The sequence below is a fragment of the Moschus berezovskii genome, chromosome 5 (genome assembly GCF_049115385.1).
Source record: "Moschus berezovskii isolate FMDL1 chromosome 5, NW_MosBer_1.0, whole genome shotgun sequence".
Classification (NCBI taxonomy): domain Eukaryota; kingdom Metazoa; phylum Chordata; class Mammalia; order Artiodactyla; family Moschidae; genus Moschus; species Moschus berezovskii.
Window position 1 is genome coordinate 76,429,747 of NC_142464.1, and position 14,228 is coordinate 76,443,974.

Sequence of the window (14,228 nt, forward strand, 5' to 3'; positions counted from 1 at the left end):
CTTCAGAGGCGGCGCAGACACTCGCCGAGGGAGGAATGGCGACCACCTGGTTCGGTAATCCGGGGCATGGTTCTGCGGGTTTCCTCTTCAGCTGCGGCAAGTTCACTTCCAGATCAGTTTCGAGTCGCCAAGAAAGCTTTCTTTGCAGATCATCTTAAGGATATTCGTGCCGACCTCCGGGTGTGGAGTATTCCCCCACCAAGGTCGGGGAGGGAACCCTTCTGCGGGGAAGCGAGGACACGGGCGGGTGGCGGGAAGGATGCTGGATGGGGGGTGGGTGGGGCGCTGCCCCAGCGGGGGTGGGGCCCGCGTCCGGCCGCCCCCGGGAGGCCGTCTATTTAGGGCGCCGGGGCCGGCGGGCAGGCGGCAGGGGTACGCTGATGGCTGCCCTGGGGGACGTCGTCCTGGATGGTTACCTGTACCCGGCGTGCGCCCTCTACTCGTACCGGTGCCTCTACCCGCCCGCCGCCGCCGCCAAGGGAAAAAGCGGGGCTGACGAGGGTGGCTGGCGGCCCCGGGGCGGGCGCTACCCTCCCGTCTCCTCCTCCTCTGACGGCGCGGCCTCGTCGTCGTCGTTCCCGGGCCACGGGCAGCTGGCGGCCGCCGAGTACGTCCACAGCTACCACCGCGCGCAGCTCATGGCCCTGCTGTCGCAGGTGGGCCCCCGCCGGGCCAGCACTCGGGACGCGGCGGTGCAGGTGAACCCGAGCCGCGACGTGTCGGTGCAGTGCTCGCTGGGGCGGCGGACGCTGGGGCGCAGGGCCCGCGAGTCCGGCCCGAGTCCCGATCCCGAGGGCGCGGCGGACGCGGGCGGCAGCTGCCCGGCCTCACCGCAGCGGGACAGCCCGCCGAGCCGCGGCCCGCGGCCCGTGCGTTTCCTGCGCACCCTGGCCGTGTACTCGCCCGTGACCTCCCGCTGCCTAGCCACCCTCCTGGAGGGGGCCGAGGACGCGGCGGGCGAGCAGAAGCCCGGGGAGCCGGAGACTGAGCGAGGGCCGTCGCCTGGGAGGCCCCGAGGCCCCGAAGAGGGAGACGGGTCGGCGAGGAAGGTGTCCCAGCGGCTGCAGCCTGAGGAGGACGAGGCCCAGGCCGCAGTACCGGCGAGCCGCGAGCAGCCCCGGCCCGTTGCCAGGGTGCCGGACGCCGCTGGCGAGACAGCGTCGCCCCGGAGCCCCGAGCCGGGCAAGGAGCGCCTGCGCTTCCAGGTGAGACCCTAGTCGGCCCGGGAACTGGCAGGGGATCCCCCGGAGTTGTGTTGGCTCCCATCCGCGTCCGGGTGCCCGCCCTCGGCGGCTCTCGACACGTGGAGGCGCGCGCTCCCTTTACGCGCCGGCACGCTTCGGTGCCTTTCGGTGGCTGCTGAAGTCTGACTGCGTCAGCATTAAATCGAGTGTAGTAGTGTGCTTGTTGCTATTATCGTAGAACTCCAGCTGCACAGGCGTGGCTGCAGAAAAGTTCTTAACATTGTTATTCCGAGAACATTTGCTGACCGCCAGAGTGTAGTCAGCTGTATACAGCAAATACATTGTATGTACACTGGATGATCCAGGATGGGTGTCAGAACATGAGGAGGTGAATTTATTGGCCAGGAGAGTCGATTCCCGTGGATCCCACGCTCAGTTTTGAATTGAGTGTGTTAGAAACTGTAACCATTGACTACTGGGGTCCTGGTCAGGATTTTACCTTACATTTAAGACGCACCCCTTTTCGGAAATCTGATGGTACTGCTGGAGCGTGCGCACTGCCGTGCATTGCTCCCCAAGACTAGCAGGCATGGAGGGCCATGTGGTAGTTGCCTGAACGCTAAAGAGCTGGAGCGCACGGAGGGGTTGTAACCCAGCGGAGGAGAAAGACGTGAGAAGTAGTAAGAGGTCTGGAGGAGTCCTTCCGAAGCCTCCTCCAGGCCCTCAAGGCTATTTAGTGGGGTCCGGGAAGAAAAGAGAAACAGATTTGTACACAAGCTATGACCTCTCGAAACTGTGTTGATATTCAACGTTTAACCTTCCTGGACTTCAGCTTGCTCACCTGTGAAAATGCTGTGAAACAGCTTGCTCACCTGTGAAAACTTCCAAAGTTCCTTCCAATCCTAAAGACCTAACTTGAAAAACTTAACTACTGAGAATAACTTAAAGAATAAGGTAATACTACTTTTGTTCATATTGTATATGAATTCATGGCTTATCCATATTTTCAATTCTCAGCACCGTTTGGTAGAAACTTAATTAGCAACATAAAGAGCTTTTCTCAAGGTGTTCACTCAAGATTATTTTAGGGTGCAGTCTTATTTCTTCCGTTTGACTACTTCATTTGTGTGTGTGCTAAGATCAGACCTATTTTACAGAAAGAAAAACCCTCCCTCTAGAATACCAAGATTCAGGAACCCTGAATGTTTGGCTTTCCCCTTGCCAGTCTGCAGGAAAACACCTGCTTAGTAAACTGCTTATTTGAACCAAGTGAATGTGGAACACAAACTTATGTGGGCTCATGCTTTTCTATTCAATACTTGATTAAACTATTAGTTTTTCTAATTGTTACCTTGTGGAAACCAACTTCAACCTGATTCTACTTTCCTCCATGATCTGAAGCAGAGTGCCACTTTTTAAGTATCAGATCCTTTCCAGGCTGCTTGAGATGAAGGCTGATTCAGTTGGCAAATTGGTTAAACTCTGCTGTTCTTTCGCTCAGTTCTTAGAGCAGAAGTATGGCTACTACCACTGCAAGGACTGCAATATCCGCTGGGAAAGTGCCTATGTGTGGTGTGTACAAGGCACTAACAAGGTAAGCAATGCCCTGTCGCCAGTGTCATCCTGACAAAAGGTTCAGGAGGGTTTGGAGTTTAAGTTTTTCCTTTTTCCCATCAGGTTTACTACAAGCAGTTTTGCCGAACATGCCAGAAGTCTTATAACCCTTACCGAGTGGAGGATATCATCTGCCAAGTAAATTGAATGTTTGCATTTTATGCGTGAACTAGATAGTGATGAGAAGGTTTAGGAGTAGTTTCTTGAATATATTTCCTAAGAGAGCCTAGATTCCCAGTGACCTGAGGTTTTGATTCCTTTCTGGAAGGAGTTGTAGAAATAATACTCAACTGGGAAGCCAGGGCTCAGTGTTAGGTTCCTCCTGCTCTTGTAGCCTTGGTCGTGTGAACATCTCTGGAGACTGTTGTCTCATTTGCAGTGTGGAAGAATGTTTGCTTTACCTGACATTCAGTCCAGTTCAGGAGAGAGTAAACTTAAAGAACAGAATCCCTTTTAACATGAGGTAGTAGAGGCTGACGATTTTATGCAAATACATTTCATGAAGCACGTACCCAAGTTATAAGTATTTAGTAAAAACTCTAAGTTTTTGAAAATTTTCTGTTTTGCCTTAGTTCAGAAAGGAGTTTGTTTTAAAGTTAACCTAAGTTGCACGGCTTTATCAGGTTAACAGGTAACAGGTTAAGTGGTAACATGTTGCTTGTTAACTGAGCACTGCCTTGTGAAAATGGGCTGTGATAATCAAAGGGGAAGAAGGAACCAGGCTATTACCACACCGCCAGTCCCATGGATGGAGGAGCCTGGTAGGCTGCAGTCTGTGGGGTCGCTAAGGGTCGGACACAACTGAGCGACTTCACTTTCACTTTTCACTTTCACACATTGGAGAAGGAAATGGCAACCCACTCCAGTGTTCTTGCCTGGAGACTCCCAGGGATGGGGGAGCCTGGTGGGCTTCCGTCTATGGGGTCACACAGAGTCGGACACGACTGAAGTGACTTAGCAGCAGCAGCAGTAGACCTTAACTTGCCAGTTGAGACAGCCTAATCAATGCCCTTGACTCTGAGAGTAGAGCAAGTTCTCAAGTAGAGAGGAATCTAACAAGGAAATCGAACTTACTAACAGCTCTGCTCTTGGCTCAGCAGCTGCTCTTCTGCCTTCTGCCTCAGCTTGAGGTCCTTTGCAGCAGGGAGAGGGCCACGGTCAGCCACTGGTGCCGGGCCTGCTAGTAGCTCCTGGCCGCACACCTTCACTTTTGTTGTCAGACTCCTCTCTCCTACCTGGTGGCTCTCCCAGGGTAGGAAAAGATTTCCTCTTAAACTTCTTCAAAAGAAGCTTCACAATTCAGAACTGAATCCTATGCAAAATGGGAGCAGGGGTGCATAACGGAAGTGCTCTGTTCCTCCCATTCCTGTCCTTGCAGACAAAACAAGGTTCGCACAGAACCTTGCTTAGTGTGCATTCAGTTAGTATTTGAATGGACTAGAGAGACAACTTTGAAGTTCCAGGACATCACCAAGGGTTTATCCTCTGTATGCATGTCTCGCTTTTTTTCAGAATTGTAAACAGACGAGATGCTCCTGCCCAGTGAAACTTCGCCACGTGGACCCCAAAAGGCCCCACCGTCAAGATTTGTGTGGGAGATGCAAAGGCAAACGCCTATCCTGTGACAGCACTTTCAGTTTCAAATATATCATTTAAGTGAATGGGGGGGGGAAACAAAAACCCGTGGTCCCACCGAATGTGTGCTGGTGGAGCAGACAAGTGAGCTGAGCTTTTTTCCCCCCATGTCCCTCCTCCTCTTCTTCTGCTCCCTCAAAATACTTCGTGAAAGGCTGTTGTTTGGCAAAACTGTAAAATAAAAGCATTGCAAAACAGTTGATACAGTGCATAAAATCCCTAGGAGAGCCTGTCTTAACAGTCTGTGCTTGTTTAATATTTGTCCATTGCTTATGGAGCAGCCAGGCTCTGAGTTAGGCTAGTCACTACTTGACAGTATGAAGGGACTCACTGATGGGATGTTTATTTCTTGTAGGTCTGATGCCTATAAGAAACTAATTGAACAAAAAAGCCATCTATTAAAATGAGCATTCTTCTGCATGATGTGAAGGCAGAGCCAGGCCTTGATGTTTGAGGGGACAGGGGTGATGGGTAACCCAGAGTCAGAACCTGGAGTGGACGGCCTCCAGATTATCTCAGTGTGGAAGGTGCTGAGGGACAGAGGCTGTGAGAGCTTGACTTGCCGACAACATCTCAGAGACGGGACAGATGTGGACTGGAACGGGTGGGGCGAGCTGAGGGCAGTTTTCAGATGTTAAATAACTTCAGATGAACTTCAGCTGGTAATGGAACATTAAAAAAAAAAGTCTCTTAAATGTATTTAAAGATGACGTTAGAGGCAGCTTTAGCCTTTGTCATTGTGGACTTGCAGTTCTGTAGGTGGAAAGTATTTGGCACTATTAACACCATCCTAACTGTGCCTAATAGCTTTCTACCAGATTACCAAGAAAACACCGCGACCCTGGAGCATTGGTGGGGGGGCGGGTAGGGTATGACAGGAGGGATTCTAATGAAATCAGAGTTGACAGCTATTGGTTTTCTGGTTACAGAAACATTAATTGGAACCAGGTGCTAATTATGCTTTCACAATTTCTAACCATCCCACTTTAGTTAAGCCTTACTACCTTAGAGCAACCATGTATATAGTAAGTCTGTTAACATCTTGGATGCTTGTATGTAGACAAATATGGGGAGTAAAAGAAACTAAAATTGAAGTCTCCAGAACCTTTTATAGTGGGGAGAAGGCCTCTAACCCCATGGCCTGGTGCTTGTGAAAATGCAGATTCTTAGGCCTCTGTTCCTACTGAATCACTACCTGGAGGTGAAGTGTTTAATAAGTACCCCAGATATTGCTTATGTAATTGAAGTGTGAAAACAATTGAGTCAGCCCTGCAGTTCCCATGGAGAAACATGGCTGTGGCCTCTGCCCTGATAAAGCTTCCAGTGGCCCATTAATTTCTGCACAAAACTTCTGCTATGCACTATGTAAGAGCCACTTAGCACCTGGTAGAAAACAAAAGGGATCTGACTTGGGGAGGGAAGAGAAGGCTTGCCTGAAAAAATGACACTACAGCTGAGCTAAAGTTTGGATGAGCTGAATTAGGTGAAGAGGGAAAGAAAGAACTTTTCCAGACTAAGCTAACACGTGCAAAGGCCCAGTGGTAGAAAAAGCCAGGAGGCCACAGTGGCAGAGTACACTGAAGGACAGGGGTTGGTGTTGATGGCTGGCATCACTGGTAGGCCCAGGCTGGGGCAACTGGTCCTCACGTGTCATCAGTGAGGATCCACTGAAAGGCTTTAAAGCTGTGGTGGAGCCTTAGTGACAGATTCACCTTTAAAAAAAAAAAATCACTGTTAATGCCATGTATGATCATAAACCTGCAAGGAGTCTTGCAAAGATCAGATGGCGGTGGGGCCAAAGAGACAGGCAGGACGAGGACCATAAGGTGTGGGTGAAGCTGATGAGTTTTGTGTTGATGCTGTTAACTCATCATGAGGTCACTGGTAGGTACAGGGACAGGAAACCAATCTGACTTATATGGCATGCAAGAGGTACATATTTACTCTAAGCATCTGATGAACAAATGAGGAACAACAGAAATGAGCCTACAATGAGCCCTAGGACAAATTCAGTGGCTATTAATACGGCTATTAATCATTCTTTAGGCTTAACATTGCCATTAATTTTCCCAATAGCGCAGTTAACCCTATTTTACAGTTGAGCAAAGCCAGGATCAGAGTATGTTTTAGAGTTAGTGGCCATTCAGAAACTGAACAAAGTGGTGCAAGAACTCGTGATGAGAGTTATGGTCAGAACATTCTGGCAATGAAGCACTGTCAAACTGTATAATTAGAGATTTATGTGATTTTTCTGAGAGACTGAGAGGCTAGAAGGAAATACCCCAGAACGCTATTCTCTCTGGGTATCAAGGGAAGTGATTCTAGTTTTGTTCATATTTCTTACATTTGCTAAAGTGACAGTTTTGAAATTTTGAAAATTTAAAAATGCCATAAAGTACAACTATATTGACATCGATTCTTATCTCCTCTTGTATAGATTATGCTGGTGGATAAGCAGTTCTCAGAGACCAAAAGGAGGGATGCTCGCTCTGGCTCTGGTGAGTCTGTCCCGAGACTGTGTAACTGTTTTCTGAATTTATGATGGACTGTTGTGGGGGCGGGGGACACCACACCCTCCCCATCTTCCGTTACTAGAAGTAAAAATATGTTCTAACTCATGTAAACCTTTGGAGAAACTACAGTATCTCATGTTATTTTACAGACTTACTATTTAAAAATGATAAATTTAGTGGGCAAAAGAAAAAGGTTGTAAATGAACAAAAACTGGGCTCTGATTGAAACTAAATACGGTGTTTAATAAATTAAGCATTTGATATATTTTGTTAATGAATACACACTTTGGACCCAGGGGACAAGGAGCATCAAAGTATAGGTTTTAAGAAAATCTGATTTGCAGAAGGGAAATCCTAATGATTTTATATCTTCATCTTGCTTTCTGCAGCTGTATTCATCTTTATTACATTATTAAAGACTTAGTTACATATGAATAGGAAAAGGAAATTTCAAATAGGAAGGAAATTTCAAAGGTTTGGGTAATTAGTCAGTTGAACTAAATGTGTTCTCCCCTTTTGAAGGACAATTTTTTTTTTTTTTTAGGAATAGTCAAGGCAACATTTGGAAAAGTTCCTTAATGAGGCACACTATAATCATTCATCCTTTCTTAAAATACAACACAGACCAAGAGCTACAATGCTTTTTATTTTAACAAAAAGGATATAAGGAGGGTGAGAAAAATAGGGGATGGTGAGATAGGATGTAAAGTGTGGTGTGTCTTTAGACACCACTGCTCTCTTCCTGCCCCACACCCAGAAGTCATTAAATAATTTAAAGGACACCATTTACAGTACCAGAACACCATCAAAATAATTGTTTTTATCAGGGTCAAAAAATACAGTGATTATGAATGTGCTGTGACCAGTTACAGAATTTTATAGGTAACATAACTCTAGTCAGCAGTCCAATGGCGTGCACGGTGCCCTCAGTTAATGCACTTGACCATAATTACATTTCTGGCAGGGTCCGCACCACCAAGAAAAGGCAAAGCTAAGCATTTCATTTCTACATTCTAAACTCTGGAATCCCAGAGCCCAGTTTAAAAGAAGAGTCACAGTGGATAAGAGATGCATATAAAAAATACAAGGTGTTCCTTTCAAATCAGAGGAATTTGTGGGACTACATTCATTTCTTTTACAAAATGCTATTTTTAAAAAAGGACAGAGAAATCCAGTCCATGTTATGCTGCAGACTTGGACAGTGAATAAATGTATTGCGTGTTTTGGTTAAGTCAGTCTTCAGGCTTCCTTTCATCTTCCCCCGTAGCCCCGGGTTCCTTAAGGGTGAAACATGTGAGTCCTGCATAAACATATACAAATGCATTTGCATCTCTCTTCTTGAATTCTGCAGACTTTCAGGGCCTGCAAGTCACATATTCTACCATCAATGACCACAGTTTTTTTCTTTAGCTTTGTACACCTCTTCTTGTATAACAGTGCATTGCACAAATGTACAAGAAAATACCAGTTTTAATCTATACAGTTTCTATAATAATTATGGAGTAAAATAAGTTAACTTTTCTAAGGAGAAGTGCTGACGGGCAGCATACATCTTTATTGTACATTTTAAAGTCTCCACAGGCATCTACTTTGGTTAGTTATCAACAATTGTAACATAAGCACTGATCAGAGAACTGAGCAGCATTCCAATAACGTTAACAGATATATTATTTCTTTTCGAAATACTGGGAAAGCCCAGTTTTAAAATATTATTAAAATGTCCTAACATTTACACACTATGAAGAGTTAGATCTAATAAAATAAATTTTTTCAAAAATAATCTTGCAGTGCTCTTTTAGGCATGCTCTGAGACGTTATCACCCATACCTTGAAAATATGACTATCACATATGCACACATCTCAGCTCTCTCTCTCACACACACACACACACACACACACACAAATTCCTTATACAGACCAAGAAAACAAAACACCCACGCCCTTATCCCACATATTGGAAAAAAAAAAAATCAATGGTTTTTGCAAATAAGTCTTTCTGTGTCTGTCTGTCCGCATGGATGTTCTTCATGTAGATGATTAAGCATCAGCTGTCGATTATGCTTGTGACTGCTAGAAACCCAAGCAGCTCTGCAGGTCTTCAGCTAAAATGAACCAGCCTCGATTTCAGCCTCATTTTACCTGCTTTCCAATGTCTCAGTATTAGAGGCCATTATTGCAAACATTCTTAGAATTCTTTTCTTTCTCCAGAAAGTATTGTATTTGTATGCATCGCTTTTAGCCCTTTTCTTTTCACATAGGCAAAAGTCATTTAAAAAATTCTTTCTTTATACGCTTATTGTGGGAGGTATTGGCAGCTGTTAGATGATTAGTTTTTTCCCCTTCAGATGTGGTTCTGACATTCTTTTTTACCTTGAGAAAGTTTGACATTAGTTACACTGGGGTTGTGGATGCTGCCAGAAGAAGTTGTCAGTGAACTGCAAGGGTCCATAAAAGGTGCTTGTTAATATTCTTAATCATCTTCAGTCTTTTCCTAAATGCCTGAAGTTTCTCAAAATCCAGTGCTCACCAAATTTCCAATTGGTTTGGCCTGTGCGAGGAGTTGGTATGATTGCACCATGCGTAGAGACTCTCTTATTTCTAGGTTAAGTTCCATCAGTTTGTAGTTGGCTTCTGACATGTCCAGGTCCGAGCCTATGACTGCAAAGCTTCCCGTCTGGCCCAGCGTCTGGTGGTGGAAATAGATGTGTAACAGCGTCTGGACAGGGGCGTCTTCACAGCTGCCAAAGATGTCATTGGGCCACAGAGATCTGAAAGCACACGGTATTTGTTAAGTCCTGAGATTCACAGCAATCATTCCAGATTAAGTACTTTTAAGTTAATACTTACAAAAAGTAATTTCCTTATGAATCACTGAGGATCTGTTTTAAAATTTTAACAAATATTACTGCAAGTAGCACAGAGAATGAACAAAGTCTACAACTGGTGTCATTGCATTGATAAGTATACAAAATAAGGTCATGTTTTCCTTTCACAAAGACTGAGACATCAAGTTGAAAACCCAAACTCCATCATAAATTTCCAGTTAGGTATAGAGGCATCTCCTATAAATCCCTTCACATTTTACCTGAAAGCTTTGACTTGTGCTACAGCTGATATAAATTCCTTATTTTTCAAAGTTTCAATTAAAGAATGAATGGCAGTTTCTATAGTAGTTTGTGCAGCTTTGGAAATGTCAATTTCTTCATTTTCTGAGGCAGATTCAGCTTCTTTGAGGATACTTTCCAACTGGGCAAGTTCCTCTGACATGTTGAAGACCTAAAAGAAATAAATATACCTTAAAAGGATCAAATTTGTACATTCAGTAACAACAGTGAGTACTTACTTAGTTGTGAAATTACATCTGATGATGGTAATACTTTCTCTTCAAGATTATTTTCAGTTGTTAAACTTAGGACAGTTAATATTTCAAGTTCTCTATTCAGCTGGAATAATTTCAACTGCCAAACAGTAGTCTTTAGATACTCTTGATAAAACAACAGGTTATCTTCAATGTAATAAATGTTATCAATACATTGTAATAAGTAAAGCAATAGGTTGTTTATATCGGTCTGTATTTTAACATGTGATAACATGTTATACATACTTCATCTTGGATAGTAAAAATACATTTATATTATTGTTTTGTAACATAAGGCCTGGAATTCTGGGAGGATCATGAAAAAAAAAATTGACAGTAATGAAATGTCTTTATATTTTAAAGTGTTATTTCTCCAGGGTATTTTATATAAACTGGTATGTATGTATATATATTTTTTAAAGTAAATTTAGAAAAGCAGTGATTTCCTTGGTGATAGTTCTGATACCAGTGGTTGGCAAGAGGGAAAGATTCTAAAGCTCCTACCTTTGAATCTATTCATGCTATGATTTCTAATACTTTCAGTGTTCTTGACGTGTTTATTCTTGTGTGAGTTACTAGAACTATAGAAATACTACATGGACAAGATGTTAGGGGGTTTCATAATACAATTTTGTCTTTATTGAACTGACGTGCTTCACTTGAGTTTTGATTACAGATGATCTATTGCTGCTACTGAGAACTTTAAGGTCTTAAACCTTTTAAGATCGCTGGATATCTGCTCTCAGATTTACTAACTGGTCCTAAAATAGCACATCATTTCAAAAACTGATAATACTTAACTGGGGTGGTGGGGGGAAAGACCCACTAGCCACTCTATATAAGTGACTTTCGACTTCAGCACTCCTACAAGGAAATAAGTATGAATGTATTTTAATTTTGTAAGATCAGTTACTAATGCCTAGTACAATTGAATATTTACCTCTGCTTCATTTTTTATTGTGTTGACTTGGTTGATAAGTTTACAGTAGGCTTGGAATAGAAGCAGCAGTTGAAAATGCAATTTGTATAACCTTCGACAGAGCTCCAATTCCTAGAAATAAATAACACCATGTTAAATTTAGGTGTTATTGTCCATATCTGATGAGACAACAATGTTCCAATAAAAATTTATAAGTAATTATTTAAAATTGTTCTGAGATTTATCTTTTGGCAGTAAGCAAGTTAATATGGTATGAAGTTGACGAAACACAGATGAAAGATGCTCTGAAGACTGGGATTAAAATAAAAATTTAAAGATTATTGGTTACATAGTTCATTTTTAGTGTGATACATTTTCACATTAGACAAATAGAATTTTTTAGCAGGCAATAAATAAAATGCTTTAAAAAGGATTCACTAGAACTTAAAACTTTAACTTCATAATGAAAATAATTTACAAATTCATATACTCTTGCTACATTGAGATATATATCTCATTGCATTTATCAACAAGTGCTTGATAAAGCAAAAAGTAAAACTCTGGATAACCTCTCATCTAAAAAGTAAGAATAGTTTGCTTTTAAAATTAATTCCTTTTTCTAAAAAAAAAAACAAAAACAATTTTATAATCTCACTGAAACAAGACAAATTAACAAATGCACTTGGATTATTAAAATTAAGAAATTAAAAAGGAGATTCATTACAGATGTGTAAAAGGGCAACTGCTAGTTGTACATATTAATTATAAAACCTCATTATCTTTGTAGGACTAAAACATTTCATGGATTAGGGCTATGCAAAACTAAAGCACACACTACTCTTAAAGCAGTCCATGATAAAACATTGCTAGGTCACAAATGGCAGGCAAATGAAACCAGTTTGTCTGACATGGATAAGTAGTCTATAAATTAAGACAGGTCACTTACTGCTAGAATTTCCATTTGCTAAGCAAGAAGGTGATCGGGTCACAAAAAATACAAAAGAAGAAAAAGACCAAGAATTAGTGTAAGAAATCATTTTAACTAGGGTCACAGATGTCCCAGGCAAACTGAAGAACATTTAATTACACCCCAAAGAAAAATTTATGATGCCATTTCCACAATAAAGTTTTTTAGACATTTCTATAACAATCCAGGGTGTTTTTCACTCTTTGCCAAATAACAGCTAAATTACATTTAGGCTATAGTTTATTTCTTGTGCAAAAGCTACAAAGAATAAAATCAAACTAGTGGGATGTTGGGAAGTTGGCTACTGAAAGTGGTCATCTATCTGGGTTTTTATAGCCTTAAAAAAAGCTAAATGTAACAAATTTCTGTTAGTAAGGTGGAAAACTTCCAATTACAATAAGAAATGAGTTACTCCTACTTCTCAGAAGAGAACTGGCATATAATTTTATATAATAAGTATCTGCCTATGAGAATATTATCTCTGACACAGGTCGTTCTGGCTTTCTTATTACCCTTTGCTGTCTCCTTAAATCCTAAGTTACCATAATTAGTGCTGAATCAGAAGGTAAAATATTGAGAGCAGTTGTGTGTTTTAAATTGCATTTCAAATGAAGTTTACTAAACCTCAGAAATTAAACCCAAGTAGGTTTGAATCAAACATCCAGCTTATGGAATATTTAAAAATTATTACATGAAAATAACTACAGCAACTTAGACCTAGTCTCATTAAAGGAGAAGAATTACTTCTAATTAAAACAGCAATCATCATATGTAAATATTGCTTTTTAAATATTCAGAAGTCCCTTTTGAAATCTGCTTTTCTAGATAGTTTCCTCTGAAGCACTGTTTATATAACATTTATTGCTATCAATTTAGAAGGGATTTGCTAAGCATAGGTGAACTTTAGCTCTGAAGTACTTACCATAAATTAGGTAGATGGCTATTCTGTGAATGTTAGTTGAGCACAATCCAATGTCAAACATATTAGCATATCTAAATTTCTCAGGTTTTACTTCATACAGTGTTGTATGGAAACTATTTGAGTTTTAAATATATTTTCATTTCTATTAAATAAAAACTGACTCCACACACATATATCCATAATATCCACTTTAGTATGTAATGGAAAGGATACACTGATAAAGTTTACAATGATCACAACTATAGGAAATAACAAACATAATTAATTTCTTAGTTTTCAATTACTGCTGCTGCTGCTGCTAAGTCACTTCAGTCGTGTCCGACTCTGTGTGACCCCATAGACGTAAGCCCACCAGGCTCCCCCGTCCCTGGGATTCTCCAGGCAAGAACACTGGAGTGGGTTGCCATTTCCTTCTCCAATGTGTGAAAGTGAAAGTGAAGTCGCTCAGTCGTGTCCGACCCTTAGCGACCCCACGGACTGCAGCCTACCAGGCTCCTCCATCCATGGGATTTTCTAGGCAGTAGTACTGGAGTGGCTTGCCATTGCCTTCTCCAGATCACACAAAATGTTAACACTGTACCTTTAAAAATATTGCTTTTTAGTATGTTGAAATTTTCATATACATAATCCTTTCATTTATCTTTAATAAATAGTATTGAGTGCTTATTAGGCAAATGGCTATATTGGTATATAGGAAGAGACAGTACATAATGTTGCATAAAAAGAAACCTCTCCTCTCAAGGAGCTGAATGTGAAAGGAGAGCTAAGATATAAATGGAAGACTTAAATGTAAAGAGCTTTCACTTTTTACTCAGTAGAAAACCTCAAGCTATTTTAATTGACATAGACTTCTGAGATGGAACTCCTTGTCATCAGGTAGAAGGGATACAAGAAATACTTAGTCTAACCACCTAATTTATATATGAGGAAAGCAGTCTGTTCCTTGTTTAAGCCATGTGGCAAAGACAGAATTAGAACCAAAGGATCTAATTCTAGTCTGAGATTAATCCCTTATCTTGCCTTGTTTCTTTCTTTACACGGATGACATGACAATTTCTTTATGACAGAGCAGGATTCGGAGTTAGCCTTTCTAGGTTTGAATCTTAATCCTACTTA

General features: G+C 41.9%; 2 protein-coding genes across 13 annotated transcripts in view; one reads left to right on the forward strand and one right to left on the reverse strand.

The window, feature by feature from the left end:
- The first annotated feature begins 380 nt into the window (after positions 1-380).
- On the forward strand, positions 381-4,454 carry ZAR1 (zygote arrest 1). 2 transcript variants are annotated; one of them, XM_088836050.1, is made up of 4 exons: positions 381-1,205; positions 2,686-2,782; positions 2,842-2,936; positions 4,311-4,454. In XM_088836050.1, the coding sequence occupies exons 1-4, from the start codon at positions 381-383 to the stop codon at positions 4,452-4,454; spliced, it is 1,161 nt and encodes a 386-aa protein (XP_088692176.1). The 2 variants fall into 2 exon arrangements, with proteins under 2 accessions (XP_088692176.1, XP_055290617.2); XM_055434642.2 differs by having other exon boundaries at positions 2,686-2,778; positions 2,862-2,936.
- A 3,117-nt stretch (positions 4,455-7,571) lies between these two features.
- The window catches only part of FRYL (FRY like transcription coactivator), a 271,149-nt gene continuing 264,492 nt past the window's right edge, over positions 7,572-14,228 (reverse strand). For 7 of the 11 annotated variants that reach the window (XM_055434641.2, XM_055434637.2, XM_055434635.2 and 4 more), the window contains 4 exons: positions 12,170-12,187; positions 11,245-11,355; positions 10,032-10,222; positions 7,572-9,714 (listed from right to left, as the gene is read on the reverse strand). In XM_055434641.2, coding sequence (XP_055290616.1) covers positions 9,456-9,714; positions 10,032-10,222; positions 11,245-11,355; positions 12,170-12,187 — 579 coding nt within the window. In that variant the 3' untranslated portion in view covers positions 7,572-9,455. The other 4 variants (XM_055434638.2, XM_055434636.2, XM_055434639.2 and 1 more) reach the window with 3 other exon arrangements.